Source organism: Larimichthys crocea, chromosome XV, assembly GCF_000972845.2.
Source record: "Larimichthys crocea isolate SSNF chromosome XV, L_crocea_2.0, whole genome shotgun sequence".
In the NCBI taxonomy this organism is placed as follows: Eukaryota; Metazoa; Chordata; class Actinopteri; family Sciaenidae; genus Larimichthys; species Larimichthys crocea.
This window is the reverse complement of record NC_040025.1, coordinates 5,360,029-5,377,401: the sequence shown is the minus strand read 5'-3', so window position 1 is coordinate 5,377,401 and position 17,373 is coordinate 5,360,029. Positions and strand designations below refer to the sequence as shown.

General features: G+C 45.9%; 3 protein-coding genes across 5 annotated transcripts in view; all 3 read right to left on the bottom strand.

Moving 5' to 3' along the window:
- Positions 1-1,264: 1,264 nt before the first annotated feature.
- adnpb (activity-dependent neuroprotector homeobox b) lies at positions 1,265-11,372 on the bottom strand. Of its 2 annotated transcripts, none has more exons than XM_019253338.2 (4): positions 11,221-11,372; positions 6,697-6,813; positions 5,554-5,646; positions 1,265-5,390 (listed from the first exon to the last, which is right to left on the bottom strand). In XM_019253338.2, the coding sequence occupies exons 2-4, from the start codon at positions 6,802-6,804 to the stop codon at positions 2,358-2,360; spliced, it is 3,234 nt and encodes a 1,077-aa protein (XP_019108883.2). In that variant the 5' UTR covers positions 6,805-6,813; positions 11,221-11,372; the 3' UTR covers positions 1,265-2,357. The 2 variants fall into 2 exon arrangements, with proteins under 2 accessions (XP_019108883.2, XP_010741992.3); XM_010743690.3 differs by lacking the exon at positions 11,221-11,372 and adding an exon at positions 10,577-11,122.
- A 1,142-nt stretch (positions 11,373-12,514) lies between these two features.
- dpm1 (dolichyl-phosphate mannosyltransferase subunit 1, catalytic) lies at positions 12,515-15,354 on the bottom strand. Of its 2 annotated transcripts, none has more exons than XM_027288662.1 (9): positions 15,177-15,354; positions 14,913-15,012; positions 14,757-14,790; positions 14,587-14,663; positions 14,186-14,211; positions 13,943-14,038; positions 13,795-13,863; positions 13,581-13,695; positions 12,515-12,657 (listed from the first exon to the last, which is right to left on the bottom strand). In XM_027288662.1, the coding sequence occupies exons 1-9, from the start codon at positions 15,350-15,352 to the stop codon at positions 12,553-12,555; spliced, it is 798 nt and encodes a 265-aa protein (XP_027144463.1). In that variant the 5' UTR covers positions 15,353-15,354; the 3' UTR covers positions 12,515-12,552. The 2 variants fall into 2 exon arrangements, with proteins under 2 accessions (XP_027144463.1, XP_019108790.1); XM_019253245.2 differs by having other exon boundaries at positions 15,170-15,353.
- An 859-nt stretch (positions 15,355-16,213) lies between these two features.
- Positions 16,214-17,373, bottom strand: part of LOC104929234 (collagen alpha-1(XIV) chain) — a 31,206-nt gene continuing 30,046 nt past the window's right edge. The window contains exon 42 of the mRNA XM_027288658.1: positions 16,214-17,005. Coding sequence (XP_027144459.1) covers positions 16,977-17,005 — 29 coding nt within the window. The 3' untranslated portion in view covers positions 16,214-16,976. The remainder of the gene's footprint in view (positions 17,006-17,373) is intronic.

Sequence of the window (17,373 nt, the reverse complement as noted above, 5' to 3'; positions counted from 1 at the left end):
AACTCTCATTTTCCATTACACAGATCACTCTGAGCCTGTGAGGCTAAATTGGAGGGCAACTTAATTTTGGTTACCAAGCAATGCTGGATATTTCTGGAACTATTTTTGGCTTCTTGAAGATACTTTGCTGCAACGGATCAAGGTGTGCATCTTATTACAAAGCAGTGTAAAAACTCAGTAAGATGTGCTCATGGATATGTCAAGATACTATTAACTGATTGGTAAATAAATGTTCAATTAGAATCAGGCAGGAAAAGTACCTTTACTCAAGTCCTGTACTTAAAGGTCTAGTGTGTCAGATTTAGGGGGCTCTATTTACAGAATGTTTTCTTTAGTGTATAACCTCCTGAAAATAAGAATAGTTTAACCATTTTTGTTACCAGGTCCTCTTCCACAGAGTCTGCCATGTTGAACCACTGAACTGAACACTGGGTGCAGATAGGGCATTTCACATTTTCAGGCCGCTGTAGACTCCAAGCTTGGACACAGAGAGTGAAATGAGGTGGTTGCAATCTGCAACTGCAGCACTCTATGCCTTTAAATCCTACACACTGGTCCTTTAACTATCATCTTGAGGTACTTGTACTTTACCTGAGTGTTCTTATTTGCTACATTATACTTCCACTCCACTACAACGTGCAGACACATACTTTTTACTCTACTACATTTATTTGATCACATTATGGTTGACTTTTAGATGACTATAAACTCAATCAACTCATAAATTATGATTAATTAATAATAATTTAATTAACATGTTCTTGTGTCAGTGTCAAAAACATTGGTTTACTTTATGGGGAAGAAAGGATAAAAAAAAACCTTGGGTGGAGAAAACATTGTGCATCAGGAAGCATTTTGATCAGTATTGTCCCTCTGTCCTTCTACAGTATCAAAACACCCTGCATCGGCCTGATGTCCCATTTACACTTTTAAATGATCCCTCCATCTCTTTTCTTTTTCTTGTCCCACTTAAAGAGAATGCTCAAGAATGAGCAGCAAACAATCACCAATGAACCATTTTGTACGATTAACCATACGATCTTTACCCATACTGTTTAATAGCAGGTGTGTCTATGATCCCTTGAGTCTGGAGTGTGACACTGTTTTAGCATGAAGTCTACATTGTAGTTTTAAGAGGCATGTTAAAAAGAGGAAGACAAATTCATAATCTCAAATAAATAAACACACTGAATCATAGCTGTGCATCATAAAGTACTCCCGTTCCTTCGTTTGAACAAAGAAGCTGGCGTGGCCACTCGTTCAGTGAGAAGCACAATTACAGCACTTTATTGTTCATAAATGCTTAAGTGAAAAATGAAAACATAAAACAAATACGCACGATTCAAAAAACACATATTAAACACAACTCTCTTTTTTGAAAAAAAAAAAAAGAAAAAAAAGAAAGAAGAAATGCTTTCACTTGTGTGGATGTCAGTGTGGTGGTTACTGTCCGGTCTTGCGGGGCAAAGAAACATCAAGTTCAAAGTGTGAAAACAGACCGTGCAGCAGAGTCGAGGCTGCGAGTAGTTGGTGAAATGCTCCTTTGTACTGTGACAGAATTCCAATAGATCTGTGCCACTATTCTTTAAGAACAGAAACCATTAAAAAAAAAAAAAGGATAAAATTGAAAAAATAAAATCTAATCAAATTAAAAGCAAATCAATTCTGTTATTTCATTTATATATAGATATATTATTTTGCAAAAAAACTAGGTTTTTGTTAAAAAATAAACTTAAACATACAAGAAAATACCAGCCACCAAAGCGACACCTATTGTTAAGCATACCAATGTAGAACATATGAGGCTACCTTACACACAGGTAATAGCAAATATTTAAGGGTACATGTACGGCAACATGTGTCCAAACATGTCTAAAAGACTGTACAAATTTACATGACCCATCTCAGTATAACTACATGAAAAATGATGGATTATCTGGTCAGCTTAAAAGCTTTCACTCACAACAACTCAATATTTTTAAGCCACGTTTACAAGCTCAGTGGCCAAATCAACATTAATAACTCCTTATCTCAATGTAATAAAGTATATAGAAGGCAAAAAACTTTTTGTTTGTTTGGTGTAACTTCACTGTTTGTCTTTGCGCCTCCCCTCCCGCTCGGGGAAGGAAACATTAAAACTTTGTGTACAAATCTTTACATCAATCCTAGCTGCTCGTTGAGTCCTGCCTTTGAATGTCATTGGATGGCTTGTTTTGAGTTCTCTCCTTATCGCGCTCTCCTGCACAGATACCAAGCGATAGCCCGGCAGCTTCTTCGGTTCAGGCGAGGCAGATTCGTTGGCGTGGATCAAATCTGAAGTGTCTCTCCGACTCTGCGAGTCTTTTTGATTTCATCAGTCAGACCTGCTGTTTGCTCAGCTGGACCCCGTCTCTCCCGCTTCTTGCAGATGATGGTACAAACTTGGGAATGATGATGGGTAGAGTGTCTCTTCCTTTAGCAGCCTGTCTTCCTGAGCCCTCGGCGGGCCCAAAACCGTTCTCCACATGCTCCCCTTCGTCCTCATCGTCGTCCTCATCGTCGTCGTCGTCGTCATCATCATCATCTTCTTCGTCGTCGTCGTCCTCATCCTCATCATCGTCGTCGTCTGACATATCATCTAGATCTGAGACAATCTTGGCCCCTGTCCTTGGCTCTGTTCTCTCCTTAGCTCCAGTATGCTGTTCGTTACCATGGAGATGTACCTCTTCCTCTCGTTCATTGTTATCCCTCTGCTGCTCTTCCTCATCACTGTCAGAGTCAATGGCAATGGGCTCCGAGAGGTCTAGAGGCATTTTCTGTGGTATGGTGCTGTTGATTGTCTTGGTTTGGTCTCTGCTGGCACTGTTGGATTTGGGGCCGGATGGCGTTGTTCTGGTGCCTTCCACAGTCCCAGCTGGCCTTTCCTTCGGTGGCGGGGCCACGCCACCGTTAGCAGCTATAAGCTCCCTGTGTCTTTGCAGAGCCTGCTCGGACACCCCGATGTGCGTACTAGACGTCCGCCTCTTGCTGTGTCTGCCGTCGTACACGCCATCCTGGACCAACGCCAGCTCATGACTCACTTTGCTGAGCTCGTGCATACTAAAGCCCAGCAACACGCTGGTGCTCTGGGTTTCGCACTCCTGTATGCATTTCCTCCTCCTGTTGACAAAGTGACTGGAGATGTCCGACTTCCACAGCCACAGACTGGCCGCCAGCTTCTCCACCTCCCGTCTCGTGGGGTATGGAGCTCGATTGAAATACTGCGTTAGAAATGCCTTCCTGGACTCGTACGACTCGTTTTCATGTCCTTTGGGGTCTAGAGCCAAAACCACGGGCTCATCGGGATTTTCTACAAATGCTGATGGGCCATTGTTGTCCCGTGGGTGGGCCCTTTCCCCGGGGGGTCCCGTCCTCCTTCGTTTTGGCGCACTAGTGTCAGAGCTATCAAAGCTGGCCCGTTTGAGAGCGCTGCTCTGGGCCTGGCCAACCCGAGAAGAATGAGCTGCTCGGCTGTCCTGCCCATTCTGGGACTTCCCTACACCTCGACAATGCACCAAGTGTAGTGTGATGGTGGAGGCAGTCATGTTACTGGTATAAACTCCTAAGCAGTGAATACACTTATAGGTCAGTTTCTTTTCTACGGGGTGGACTGTCTGAATCACCTGGTGCCTCTCTCTCAGGTGATGGGCCAGTGAGTCTGAGATTGGGCCCTTGAGGATAGAGAAGCAGAGCGGACATAGGGTCTTGCCCACATCCCTCTTGTAGGGCACAGATGCCTGCGGGGCACTCTTGGTTGGTGCACCGTCAGCGGCCCCTGAAGGTGTTTTGGGTGGATGCGGAGGCATTAACCTTTTGCCTGATATTAGGGAGGCAGACAAAGAGGATGAGACAGAGGTGTTGTTGTTCTGAGCGTGAAACGCCACCGACTCCTCTGGGGCGTCTCTCATGTTGTAGGTAGTGACAATCAACTGAACGTTCTTGGGATTGCCCTGCTGCAGGGTGAGGTCAAAGGTCAAGGGGGAATCTGTGCGTGGGCCGACGCTCTCATCTGGATGTGACACCCGCATGTGGGCCACCATCTTTTCAACGTCATTAAAGGTTGCGCGGCAGTGCGGGCAAGACAGACCGTGGATCAACATGTGGTTTAACAATGTGTCACTGGGGAGATAGCGGTTGCAGTAGAGACACTTGCTGGTGAAGTTGTGGATCTTCATGATGTAGTTGGCTACAGCGGGCACCTTCTCAGCTTTGTGCTCCTTCTCAAAGTGAGAACTGTACACGTTCTCGGGGAAGAGCTCGTTGCAGATAGTGCAGATTTTCCACTTCTGGGTGTAGGATGTGCCGAGGACCGAGGAACCGCCTTTCTTTGCTGTGACGGAGGCGACAGTAGTAGCGGCCGCCTGGACACGTGAACCCAAGGGGTTGGATTTGAGTGAGGAACCGACCACAACTGGACTCCTCAGGCCGCCACCAGACAAAAGCTGCTTTGCTGCGTGTGACTGCTGGGGCACAGAAACCTGGGCGTTCCCAGGTAGACTAACCCTCACCTGCTGGCCACCGATAGAGAACGACTGGGTACCTCCGGCCTTTAATCTTACTCCATCATGTCTCATTCCAGACAGGAGACTCGAGTTGAAGCCCGTCTTTGATGCGATGACAACTCGACCCAGCTGCTGTGAGCTAGGCGACCTGGTCGTGGCCATTACTGCGCCTTTAGGGCCCATCCCAATGATGGTCTTATCTCCTTGAGTTTTGGGGGGAATCATGATGATGGGTTTAGGACGGGGGACTATCACACTGGTATGCCCAATCATGGCAGTCACCTGGTAGCCAATCCTCTCGTGGTCCTCAATGACGTGTTGGACAAGCGCCTCATAGGTCCTCGGAACAAACAGACACTTCTTGCAGTGAATCTGGTTACTGTTAACATTGTTTGTGTTACTACTCTCTGTATTCCCCGTGGCTCCTGCTGAGCCGCCGTTCTGAGTGTTTGTCTTCTCTCCTGGTTTCACAATGTAGGGCTGGGCCACTTGCTGGAAGTGTTCCCGGTAGATGTGCTTTCGCACCACATTGTACAAAGGGTCCCTGTAGGTGCACTTCTTGCAGTAGTACACCGCCTGTTCCACGCTGTCCCCGGTCCTCTTCAGCACCCCGTCCTTCATCATGATCCCGCCGGCTCCGGCCACCATACCGCCAGGGCCTTGGCGCACAGTGTTGTTAGGCATGTGGAAAAGTTTGATGTGCGTTTCCAGAGTCTTTTTGTTGCCATTGTAAGTGCAGTAGGGGCAGTTGAGCAGGATGTTGTTCTCAAAGTCCTCGCTGTGGACATTGCGGAAGTGGCTCTTGTATGCCGAGAAGTACTTGGATGAAAAGAGGCAGCCGGAGCAGCAGAAAGGCTTTGATCTGTAGTCCTGGAGACACAGAGGTGAGACAAAGATTTAACTTTACAAGTTCTTTGACTGAAAGAACAAAAACTTTTTATACCTTTATTTTTTTGCGGCGCACACAAAACAATTTAAAACAGTAGATTCAGATATATTCATGTGAGTGTGTGTATCTGTGTGTGTCACACACCTGGACTTTGGTATGCGATGGTTCCCACATGCACACATCTTCCCATGTAGTGTGCTTTATATACACCTCTGGAGGAGTGAAGTCTTTATAGTCCTAAACAACAAGGAAGGTACGATTATTACTTGATGACAATGACCACGAAACAAAGACACATTCGATCGATGGGGAGAATTTTATTTGAAACGTTCAGGAAGCTGATGGAATTATTTCAGTTTTTATTGTTTTTTGAGTGATGCCAAACTTTTCGAGAAAGTGCGTGTCAGCGCTGAGACATGTTACGTAGGATTTCTGGCTAACTGTAGGCAACAGATTTGTTGACGTGCACAAATTCGAAATCTGTCTCCACTGTCCTGCATGTCAAACAAAAGCTGATTTGCCCAAAAATAAAAGTGCAGAGACGGATCACTTTTCAATTATTTCTATTATTCTGAAATATTTCACAATCGCAGCTCACAGCTTTTTACCGTCCTCTGGGACACTTGTTTACTTTATGTAAGGGCTGGAAAATACATCAATATTTTCACTTAAGGCCTCTGTAAGATCTGATTGTGGAAAGCAAATCATATGGATTCTGGCTCAGAGTTCTCATGTCTAAATTAACAACGATGAAAACATTATCAAAGCCTGTCAAACATCAGGATCTGTGACTAAATTCAAATAGACCCCTCTATGAAACCCAGAGAACTGGCTGCTGTGTTATGTCAAGTCTTGGGTTTGTGCATTAAGCCTGAGGAGCATCTTTCTCCCACATTAAGCGAGCTCCAACAGAATAAGGGCATCATGTCAATCGGCTAATCACATTATACTGTACGCATTACATTATGAGCCCAGTGCATAAATTGCTATCATCATACATTCTCTACGTTTATACAGCAGTGACAGGCACCCTACTGCTGAACCCTGCTGCGAGCCTAATGACAGAGCAATCTCAATTCCTAAACGGACCTTATTAATAAACCAAAACAAATTCCCCACATGTACACCGGTGCTACATGTGTCCAAACATGGACCATTCTTAAACCTCAGCAAGAGGTCAGGATGTTTTTGAGCTGCACTCAAATTCTTATTACAAATTGAATTAAACAAAAGCTTCAGTAGCATGCGGGCCATCATTAGAAAACACCAACATGTGGGCATGCTCACCTCTAGGTGATCTCGACAGAACTCCAAGCCGATGTCTCCCAGGACCTTCTTGACATTTCTCCTCGCTTTCCGCAGACTGCCCAGGTTATTGACAGGGAGCTGGAACATTCTGCCCGGCTGAACAGAAAAGACACATACAGCATGTCACCAACAGGTGTAGGTACAACATAACTGAACTCCAAATTAAGAAATCCACAGGTCGCTGAAAAGGACCTTTCACTTGATGGAAAAGTTTCAGACTTAAAATACACCAACAATCTGTTAGAGTATTCTCTTCTTTAACATAGTTGTCCATCCATATTCCATAGTGCTTGTTCTCATCAGGGTAATGAGAGGCTGGAGAAGATCCCAACAGGGATTGGGCAAGATCAGGGGATAACACTGGACAAGTCTCAACATAGCTGTCTGTAACCGAAATGTTCATCATGGCTTTATCAATCATGACAACCGATGCGCAGCAAGAGTTAGACTGTGCGACTAAAACTGATGAAGTTGTTCTCCAATAGATTACGAAGCCAAAGAGCAAACTCTTTTTGTTTTATGCACCTCTAGAACAATCATAGAGTCCAGTTTGAGTAACAGTGTGTGTAACGGCTTACGATAATGAGGGGAACAGTAACAATAGCGCTCAGCAGAAACATGCGCTCGCTTGTGGAAAAAGGTTGAGTCTTTGTTCGCTGTATAACCATGCTGGGTTTTGCCGAATCCCTCTGCTGCTTTGGCTGACTGACTGGTTCATGGTGACAGTGTGACAGAGAGCCAGCACACACACACACACAATAACCGGACTGTGCACCTGAGGCAGCTAAATCACATTATATACTTTATATACAATTTAAATCTGCACTTTTCTTACAGTGACACGTCTAAATGTCTCCGATGGAAAAAGGGGCTGCTGGCAAAGCAAATCTCCGAGAGAGAGGACAGGCTGCTGAGGCTCACACAGACAAGCAAAGATGTTTCCAGAATACCTTTAGGACGCCTCAACAACAAAACATAAAGAAGGTATGATGTTTAAGTTTCTGACCTCATGCACAATGATGCTCGTACCTTTAAAAAGGTATCAGTTGAAATAATCCAGTACCAAGTAGTGTTGAAGCGTCTCCAGCCGAGTGATACCTGCTCCTTTCTGTCTCCAGACTACTTGTAAGTGTTTTAATGTGGCCCACTACCGCAGCTGCAGCCAACCCAGCAGCTACGTACAGTCTGTGGCGGTGAAGGCGAGCGTGGCGTATTCATTTTCGTGCTGATGGGTCACCAAAATGCTTAAAAGCATGCCCTACATGTCTGCGGCGTTTAGTATCAACAAATGCATAAAATGTGGAAGGCGGCGACGTACAAAGACACACGACGATGTGCCAGTAAAGGCGGGCTAGCTCGTACAACAACGCTGGTTTCAAGTGATTTTAAAAAGCAGCTTTGCAAATCTCTTAAGAAAGAAACACACTCAATGTATCTGTTGGGACCTCGTGGGAGCACACAATGCGTTTCGGTGAGTGTAAACAGAACTTTTGTTTGTTTACAGGAAAACTCCGGGTCGCTGATGTTGCGAGCCAGCGCTCTGTGGTTTGTTACTGATGATGAAGTTGGCTCAGTTTTTTTTTTAACATCGTGTGCTCGTCATGTGGATCGGACTTGGGCAAAGCTCACTCGACTGTCTGGAGAAAGAGAGACGTAAAAACCTTTTTAACTCAGAGTCCAAAGTGGCTGGTCAACCTTCTCTATTCATATCAGAGCTCCATGTCAGGGGCGGGGTCAAAGGTCACTGATGCATGATGACATAAAGGCAGCTCAGTGTCAACAAACAGAGTCCCAAACAATCCCTGTGAACACCTCAGCTCATTTCCCTTCCAGAAAACACCAGACACAGAGCGGGAACTGTGTGTGTGTGTGTGACTGTGTCAGTGTGTATGTGGTTCCTCCAACTGTTGGCCTACTGAAGATCTGAGAGAGCCAGAGACCTGTCTGTCTGTCCAGCCATCTATCTGTCTCACCGTCTAGCCTGTCTGTCTGTGAAGTGTGTGAGTGAAAGACACACATCCTTCCCCAGTTCCTCTCTCTGTGTCTCTTTCCTGCTTCCTCCCGTGACTCGTAGATGGCGCTAGAGAGGAGCTCCATTATGTAAGCCTCCCTATCCTCTGCCTGCCCCCTTTTTTCTCCCTCGCCTCGCAATACCATCACAGAATGGCGCCTCCTATTGAGTCAGCAGCAGCCTCTACAATATGTCTGCAGTGGAGGAGGAGGAGGAGGAGGAGGACGAGGGGGAGGGGAGGGAGGAAGGGATGGGAGGAGAGGAGAGGAGGGAGGGATGTTGGAAGGGGAGGGACAGAAGGAGCGAGAGATCAGGGAGGGGGGGGTGAGTGTGTGTGTGTAGGGAGGGAGGTAAGGTGGGTGTGTGTGTGAGGGGGGGGCAGCTAGGAGGGAGAGAGGGAGGGAGGGAGGGAGAGAGGGAGGGGAGTGAGGGTAGAAGGAGCGCGAGGGGAGAGATGAGAGGAAAGGAGAGAGGACAGAGAGTGAGCGACGGAAGTGGAGGGGGGAGGGGAGGGGATGGGGAGGTCGGACAGACAGGATCAGAGGAGAGGAGAGGGAAGGGAGGGGAGGGGAGTGAGGGTGAGGGGGTGAGAGAGAGAGAGAGAGGAAAATGGAAGAGGGTGAGAGAAAGAGGGGGCGATGGATAGGCAGGCAGGCAGGAGAGGGGAGGGGACGGGAGGGGAGGAAGAAAAGGAGAGAGAAAAAAGCCAAGGAGAGGCTGAGCAGGAGGGAAGGGAGGGAGAGAAGGAAGAGGAGAGGGAGGAAAGGCGATAGGAGGCTTGCTCTACTGTGCCGAGGCCGGGCTGCTGGCAGAAAACAGGTTTCCCCCCTTCACTGTGTTGTGAAAAAGAAAAAACACAAGGAGGCCTTAAAAACCTTCAGCCACTGATTTCCTCACACTCACTTACACTCTCTCTCTCTCTCTCAGTCAGTCAGTCCTCCTCCGGGACGCGATAACCCGTGTTCTGGTCGACTACTGCCTTCTCTCTCTCAGCGTGTGTGGATGTTTGGTGAGGAGAGAGGCTGCTGCTGCTGCTCACATCCTCAGAAAAGTTTGGGATGCTTCAAAAAAAATCATCCGGGGTCAGCTGTACCGATGAGGCTCAAACACCTGTCTGCAGCTCTGTGTGACAAAAAGGTGGCGTGTGTGTGTGTGTGTTGGGTATAATGTGACAGCCCTCCTCCTCCTGCTCCTGCTCCTGGATGCAGATCAGACCCAGGTATGAGTGCATCACCTGGATGAACTCTGATCACCTCTGGAGGGGTTTGATCATTCAACAGGATGATCATTTGTGTCTGTGTGCGCCCCTAAACTCTCCATGCAGTGATGTTACATACACTCACAGCCCTTTTTCCACGCATTGTGTGTGAAAGCCTGTCGTGGTGGCTCCAGCTGTGTGTGAAACAAACAGTGTGAGTGTGGATGTGATCTGTGGTCAACATCTGGCATGTGTGTGCTCATCGATATGTTTGGCAGCTGCTGCCGCTGACAAAGAATTGGGGGGGGCGGGGAGAGAGAGAGAGAGAGAGAGAGAGGGGGAGACACACCGCGCTAAGTTAGCATGCTAAGCTAAGCCAACTCGCACCAACAACACGGTTCAAACAAACTAACGCCGCCACAAAGAGCTGCTACAAACAAACACACCGGAGGAGTCATTCAACTTGAGCTCACGGCTCGACTTGTAGAAACAGAGCGCAGGCTACACCGACAGCCAAGTTACCTTTTTAGCCGTACTCCTCCTCCACCACCACCTCCACCCATCGCATCCCCGCAGGTAGCCGCGGCTAACGCCGAACTATCACGCTCTCTGACGGGCAACGAGCGACGCTTATTGACGGACAAGTTTACCTGCTCTCACATCCAAGCGCTCCCGTCCGAGTGCAGTGTGTCACCTCCACCGCTCTCCCGAGGTGTCGGCAATATTCCTCCAGGTGACAAGTAGCTTCGCGGGGGGAGAGAGACAGAGACAGAGAGAGGGAGAGAGAGAGAGAACCAGCACCGGCCGTCGGTCTTATCCTCCGAAGCCGATTCTCCCTCGCCGACTGGGGCTCTCTTCTTCCCTCTGGTCGGCAAACGGGAACAGGACGCCTCCGGGACTCATTAGACAATTAAAGCCTCCATTGTGTGCAAGTACCGCGGCCACACGCGTGTCTTATAGTCGGGGGCGACTAGCGGCGTCTTCACTCTTTCAAATAAATGGCCAAAGTGTGTGTATGTGTGTGTGTGTATGTGTGTCTGGCAGCCGACAGCGCGTTGCCTGTTCTCCGCTCTCTGACAGACAATACACATCCAGCCCTGAAACTGCCCTATCCAAAATGGCGCAAATAAAAGGGGCGGAAGTGACATCTGCTTGATTAGCATAAATAATCTCATTGTGAGATCCCCGGCTCATTAAAAACTCTTAAATTGGTCTGTCAATCCATTTGGCCAATTATGTTAAAGAAGGAAAAAAACAAGCATTAAAAAAAAATTAAAAAAAACAAGCTTCCTACCTTCTCGTGACGGACCGTGGCTCCTCTCTGCTCTCTGTCTCACTGTGTGGGGTAAACAACCCCGCAAAGTAGTTACGGCTTCTGGCCGGCAGCGGGCGTCCTTCTGGAGTGGGTCGCTCCGATTTATGCGCATGCTCGGTTTGGCTACATCTGGCGTCTCCCTCCCTCCCTTCCTCCCCCTCCCTCCCTCCCTTCCTCACCCTCCCTTGCGGTGGGTCGGATGTGCACAGAGCCTCAGCACTCAGCTGGAGTGGTTGGTCCGCCGGTAGGTGGCGCTGTGCTGTGGCAGTAACTGCCCAATTCTGCCAAAGTGACCGGGACTACTTTCCTGTATGGTGCCTGGTGAAGGGCAGCCCAGAGAGCTGCACTGTGACGCAGCATTTAAATGGTTAAACTGGGACAAACTGGGGTTAGTATCATCTTCATCATCATCATCAGTCAGCCCTCTATTCCTGACATGTTCCTGTAGCATGTGACAGACTGCAGCTTTGCAGCATGCTCATCCTGCATTTGGACACAAGGCCCTCAAGTTCATGCTCAAGTAGTGTCAGCTGATGCGTCCTCAGCACAAACTTTTAAATAAACACACAAACACAACCAGCCTGCAGCTTTCACAGCCCCTGGAGGTCTGGACTGTGGGGCAGGTGCCAGGTTCTGGGTAATCCAGCCTCACTTTGAATGATGTATGGAGAGAAGTGGGATGATAAACTATCTGACTTCTTAAGATAGTTTGAGGATGCTGTGACCCAGCATCAGCACACTGACACACCTCGTGCTGGCATGACAGAAGCTCGTATGGATGTGAGCTTAAAGATTTGTGTTGGTCGGGAAGCTCCTGGGTCTTTGCCTTCATTTTGATGGTTCACATGAGAGGGTGGACATTATTGTAATAATGCAGAGGGGGCTGAGGACCCCGTTGCACAGGGTTTGACTCACATCTTTGTTGGATCAGAATGAACACTTGATTCAGGAAAGATGATGAATAACAATCTGTGACACATCTTAGCTTTGAACGATACAAAGTTTTTAATCTCACACAAACAATCACAGGTGTCGTCTCGATGCAGAGTTCAGTCAGCGGGTCTGGGAATGATGAGACTGTGTGTGTGCTTCTCAGAGGATGAGGGGAATGTAAGACACCATGCTCCTCCACAGACAGGGTGACAGGACAGAGACGTCTCCCTTGTCATTTGCCATCGTGTCACTGTCTGACCATAGGCAAGTGGAGCTTTAGCCCCCCCACCACCACACCGAAATTCTGATACAACTACTGTATTAAAGACACTTTAAGGGTCAAAGGAAAACTAAATGGCCGCGGGACGTCCGAGCTGATCATGTTGTGGCGAAGAGCATGAGCAGTCCTTTGGCAAATGACACAATCTCGTTCCCTCCGAGTTTGGACTCTCCGTAGACCCGATCCACGAAGGAGATGGGTACCTGTTGTAGAGGTTAAGGGGAATGTTAAGGTGATATTAAGGTCTGTTTCTTGTGTCTTTAACATCATCATTTCATCTGTGAAACCTTTATTTCATATATAAAAGCTTTATCCAGACCACATCAGACCAGGTCTCTCCGACCTAACCTCTCACTGAAACTGGCAGTACTTTTTAATCTTAATCTAGTCCAGATTACTGCATTGTTTTTTGAGCGACACTTGCTCTAATGTTGTCCTGACAGTCTTGAAATAAATTTGGTTTCTTTTTAGATATAGGTTAGGATGGAATAAATCTGCTCCCGAGTTTCAAACTGTTTACTTGTTAACCTAGTCCACATTAGTCTAGTCTAGTCTAAATTCAGTGGTTTGTGAGATAGTCCTGGTCTAATCTGATCTGGATGCATCTTCACAAACGGAGTAAAGATGAATCACGGTTGATCATGCTCATGTTTTTGGCCTTGTTCCTCGATTCAGACTGTGTCAGTGTCATTAAAACACACATTTCTTTCCAAAATCCAACATTCTCTAGAACAGATGATCTGTTCAGTACGACACAAAACATAAATACACGTATGGTTGAATGAATGACTCCTAAAGGAACTGAGAGTTGGTAAAACTGTGATCATCATCATAAATACTGTCTGTACCAGGTGAGATATGTTTGAGTTACTGACCATCCCTGACCTCTTGTTATTGTTTTTTGTCTGCTGTCCTTCAATGTGAAAAAATAAAGGTTCTCCTTCTGTTCTGTCCGTTCTTTGTCTGTTTTACACGGTGTTCAGTCTTTCACTGTGACTGCTAATTCATTCTACATGTGGAGGAACCTCATGTACGCTTCCTCTTTAGTGTCACTGCAGGGTAATATTACAAAAAAAAAAAAAAACATAAATACATGTATGAATGAATTACTTAGGGTCTCACTCACTTCTCCAATCGTGTAGTTGAGCTGTCTGGCGCGGACGATCATCTCCATCTGAAAGACGTACCCTTTGGAAACACAGCGCTCCACCAGACTCTCCAGAACCTTCTTCTTGTACAGCCTGACACGAGAGAGGAAAAACAGCCAGAGTGTTCGAAAACACTGCTCCATGCACGCACGGTTCAAAAGTCGCTTGTGTCACAATACGTGCAGCACTTACCTGAAGCTGCCGGTGAGGTCTGAAGCACCGGGTCTCAGCAACACTTGAGTCAAAAAGTTGGCTCCCCGACTGTGAATGAGAGGACTCTTGAAAATCAGAACCGGTGCAAGCTGAGTGAGTGGACTCAGGGACGTTGACTTGCAGTTACCTGATGAGTTTCCTGCGCAGGTCCCAGCCGTACACGCCTCCGTCCCCGCTGTACCGAGTACCGGACACCACGTCGTAATCCCCTTCCTTCTGCTTTCTGACAAACAAGACACAAAAGGATGACCGTTCAGCACTGGAACTAAATATAATAATATAACTGTGTATCATTTGTGTAGACAAATTGATATGCAGTTGCAGTTTACAAAACATGCGAGAGGACAAAAAAAAAGTTAAAGACACTTACTGAATAAATTCTGGGATAAACTTGGGCTGAAATTGAAAGAAAATGACAAAGAAGGATCAAATATCACGCAGAGAACCTGAATTATTTCAAAATTGCTTTTAATGTTTAATGTCTAATGTGTTTTTAGTGCACTGTCTTATATTGTTTTGATGATTTAATGTTCTTTTCTGTAAAGTGTCTTTGAGTACACTTTCAAATAAAATGTAGTATTATTATTATTATTATTATTATTATTATTGTTATTTCACATGAGTTTGAAAACACATAAAGGCGCAAAGAAAATTAGCATCATCATTCTGGGCTTGAGAAAGCTGTGCTTGAGGGTAGACAGTAGATTTTTTTTAGGATTTAAAGTCAATAGTTAAAACAGATCCAGCATCGTGTGGACCTGCTGCACTCACATGATGGGAAAGATCTGCATCCATGATGAAGATGAAGTTCCCCGTGGCGTGCTTCATGCCGTGGATGTAGGCAGTGCCTATGAGGGGAAAAGCAGCAGTGACCTATCAGCAATAAGCAAAGATAACTGATGGAGACATATGAATATATATAGGCGCATGTTCAAACTCACCGAGGCCTAACTTCGTTGCTCTTGGTCGTAGAAGCTGAAGCAGAGAGAAGGTTAAAGATCACATGCACAGTTCATTTAACCTAAACAAACGTGAACATGATGCACAGTGTTGATCGAGCAGCAGGATCCGGCTCCTGCTTCAGCTTCTTTACTCACTATTTTATCCTCTCCGTAAATCTTCTGCAGCTGCTCGGCCACCTCCAGCGTCCCATCCGGGCTCCCGTCGTCAATCACAATGATCTCGTAGTTAAATCCACTACAAGTACACAAGTTAAACAAGCGCATTAAGCTTCATAACGCGTCAGTGTACACTGCAGTCTGCGTACCGAGCCGGTTACAGTGACAGCTCAGCACTGGCTTCAGTTTAACGTCAGCTTAGCACTTAGCAGCTTTACCGGCTCCCCGGGACTCACCTCTCACCGAAATATTTGACCAGCAGCCACACTATCAGCGGCAGGTTCTCCCTTTCGTTGTAGGTCGGTAACAGCACCGAGTATTTGTCCCCGTTGTCCCGGGTTTGCTGCGAAGTTTTTCGGCTCGCCATGGCGACGCGGATCCACCGTGAGAGTGGAGAGGAACGAAATGCTACACAACATCCGGTTTGTGATTTTCAAAGTAAAGCGAGTAAAGTGACTGTATTGGCAAATACAATAATGTAATATTTAAAATGTGTAAATATTTTCATTTTTTTACTCAAATATTGTGGAAAAACATGGAAATACGTCATACAGCACACCTAGTCCCAGTTTGTTTCTCTCAGAAATTGTCGTTTAACGTTAAAATGTGTATAGCTAATTAGCAAGCTCTAACTTTACATCTTTTTTCTATAGTAATACAAAACGTTGTTCAGTGATGTCCGCACAAGCCTCTTGCAACCAATAACAGTTTAAATTTGATGTAATTACTCTGATATTTGTGGTTATGTAGCATAAGTAACTGCATTCTGCCACAGGCTGTAACTTCCCAGCGCAGTGAATAAACACAATATGCTTTTATTTTGAAAAATTAAATGAACATTTCTGACAAAACCGGAAATTGCGTGTACGAATGAGGCTAGCTTTACAAAGCCGCGGGTTACAGGTTGGAACCTGTTCCGCTGTGCTCTTCAAAATAGACACCACTGGAAACAATGCTGTCTACCCCACCGTTCCGACAAAGGACTGTGACATTATCCTCTTCTAACAGACAGCAGTCACTCTGACATCAAACAGGCGGGTAAACACAAGAGGCTAATTAGGGTTCAGTTCCATTTATTGCAGCAGAGACTTTCCAACATGCAGCACAGCAGCGCCCTGACTCTGTCTGAGCTGAATGGAACTGAGCCTTAATCACTCGGGACACAGTCACATTGTTTTGGAGAAAAAAAAACCCCATCACACTTTAGACATATATTAATGGAATTTAATTAACAAGATACAAATACATACAAAAAAATATTTTAAAAAACAAACCTCTCTCTCTCTCTCTCACACACACACACACACACACACACACACACACACACACGTCATGTAATGTTTATGACCCAAACCCCAGAAAATGTAAACCTGAATGTTCAATATGAATAGGTACAGTGTAACATATCATACATGAATAACTGTAAATATCATAAACAATATACACATGTTCATACACATGACAACAGACCTTCTCACAGTATCAGTTATACCATGGAACAAAAAGAAGCTTTCACACCATGGATTATGCATTTTCATTATCCTTGAGGCAGTTAAGGTTAGAATGGCATATGAAAATAATAAAATAGGTAGAAGTGTACCACAGACGGCTAAACTACTCGGCATTGATACAGTGCATGAACACATAAACACAGAAACAAAAGGATTCAGTGCACTGTGGCGTACGGTATAAGACAGCACTTGACCGATATCAGTATTTTCCTTTATGATGCTATCTGTTCATCAAAACACTATTCTATATTAGAAAGCTTGCTACGTATTCTTAGTTCATGTCTCCGCTTTATTTTCTAACGCAGAGTGCAGATAGTTCAGAGATCCTTCCTGTATTGATTCCTTTCCTCACACATGATGCAGGCTGTGGAGCTGTAAAGCTTCCACGTCAGTCAGCGGCAAGTTCGGCACACCAAACCTCTTCAGTGGTGCTTTATTTAGCTCCATTAGCAGTCTGTCATGCAGCTCCAAAGAACCATAGTCTATTCAAACAGACGTCAGTCACCGATGCTTCCTGCTTGTTAATGTCCACTCAGGGCTGGTAGCCATAATAAGGGTCTTCTGTGTGAAGAGAGAACAATTTGTTGTCACACTAAATGAATGATTAGTGAGTTTAAGCATTTCTAAACTGCTCTGATTAAACAGTGAAGTTAACCAACATTAACGTCACAATAACTTTACCGTTATTATAATCAATGGTTTCATATTAATGGATCAAGCGTCCATGAGTTATGAAGAGTGGTTGATGGAGGCAACAAATCCACAGCGAATTTGCAGTTCACCTCAGCTCTACAGCATCTTTCAGGTCGCTTCACTGTTAAACTTTACTCTCACCGCTCTCTCAGTGTCTTTTTTTGGCCACATCAGGCGGCTGTTTTCAGCTAAAAAGCCTTAAAAACCCTCCCTACGCTGGTGTGCTCAGGAGCAGA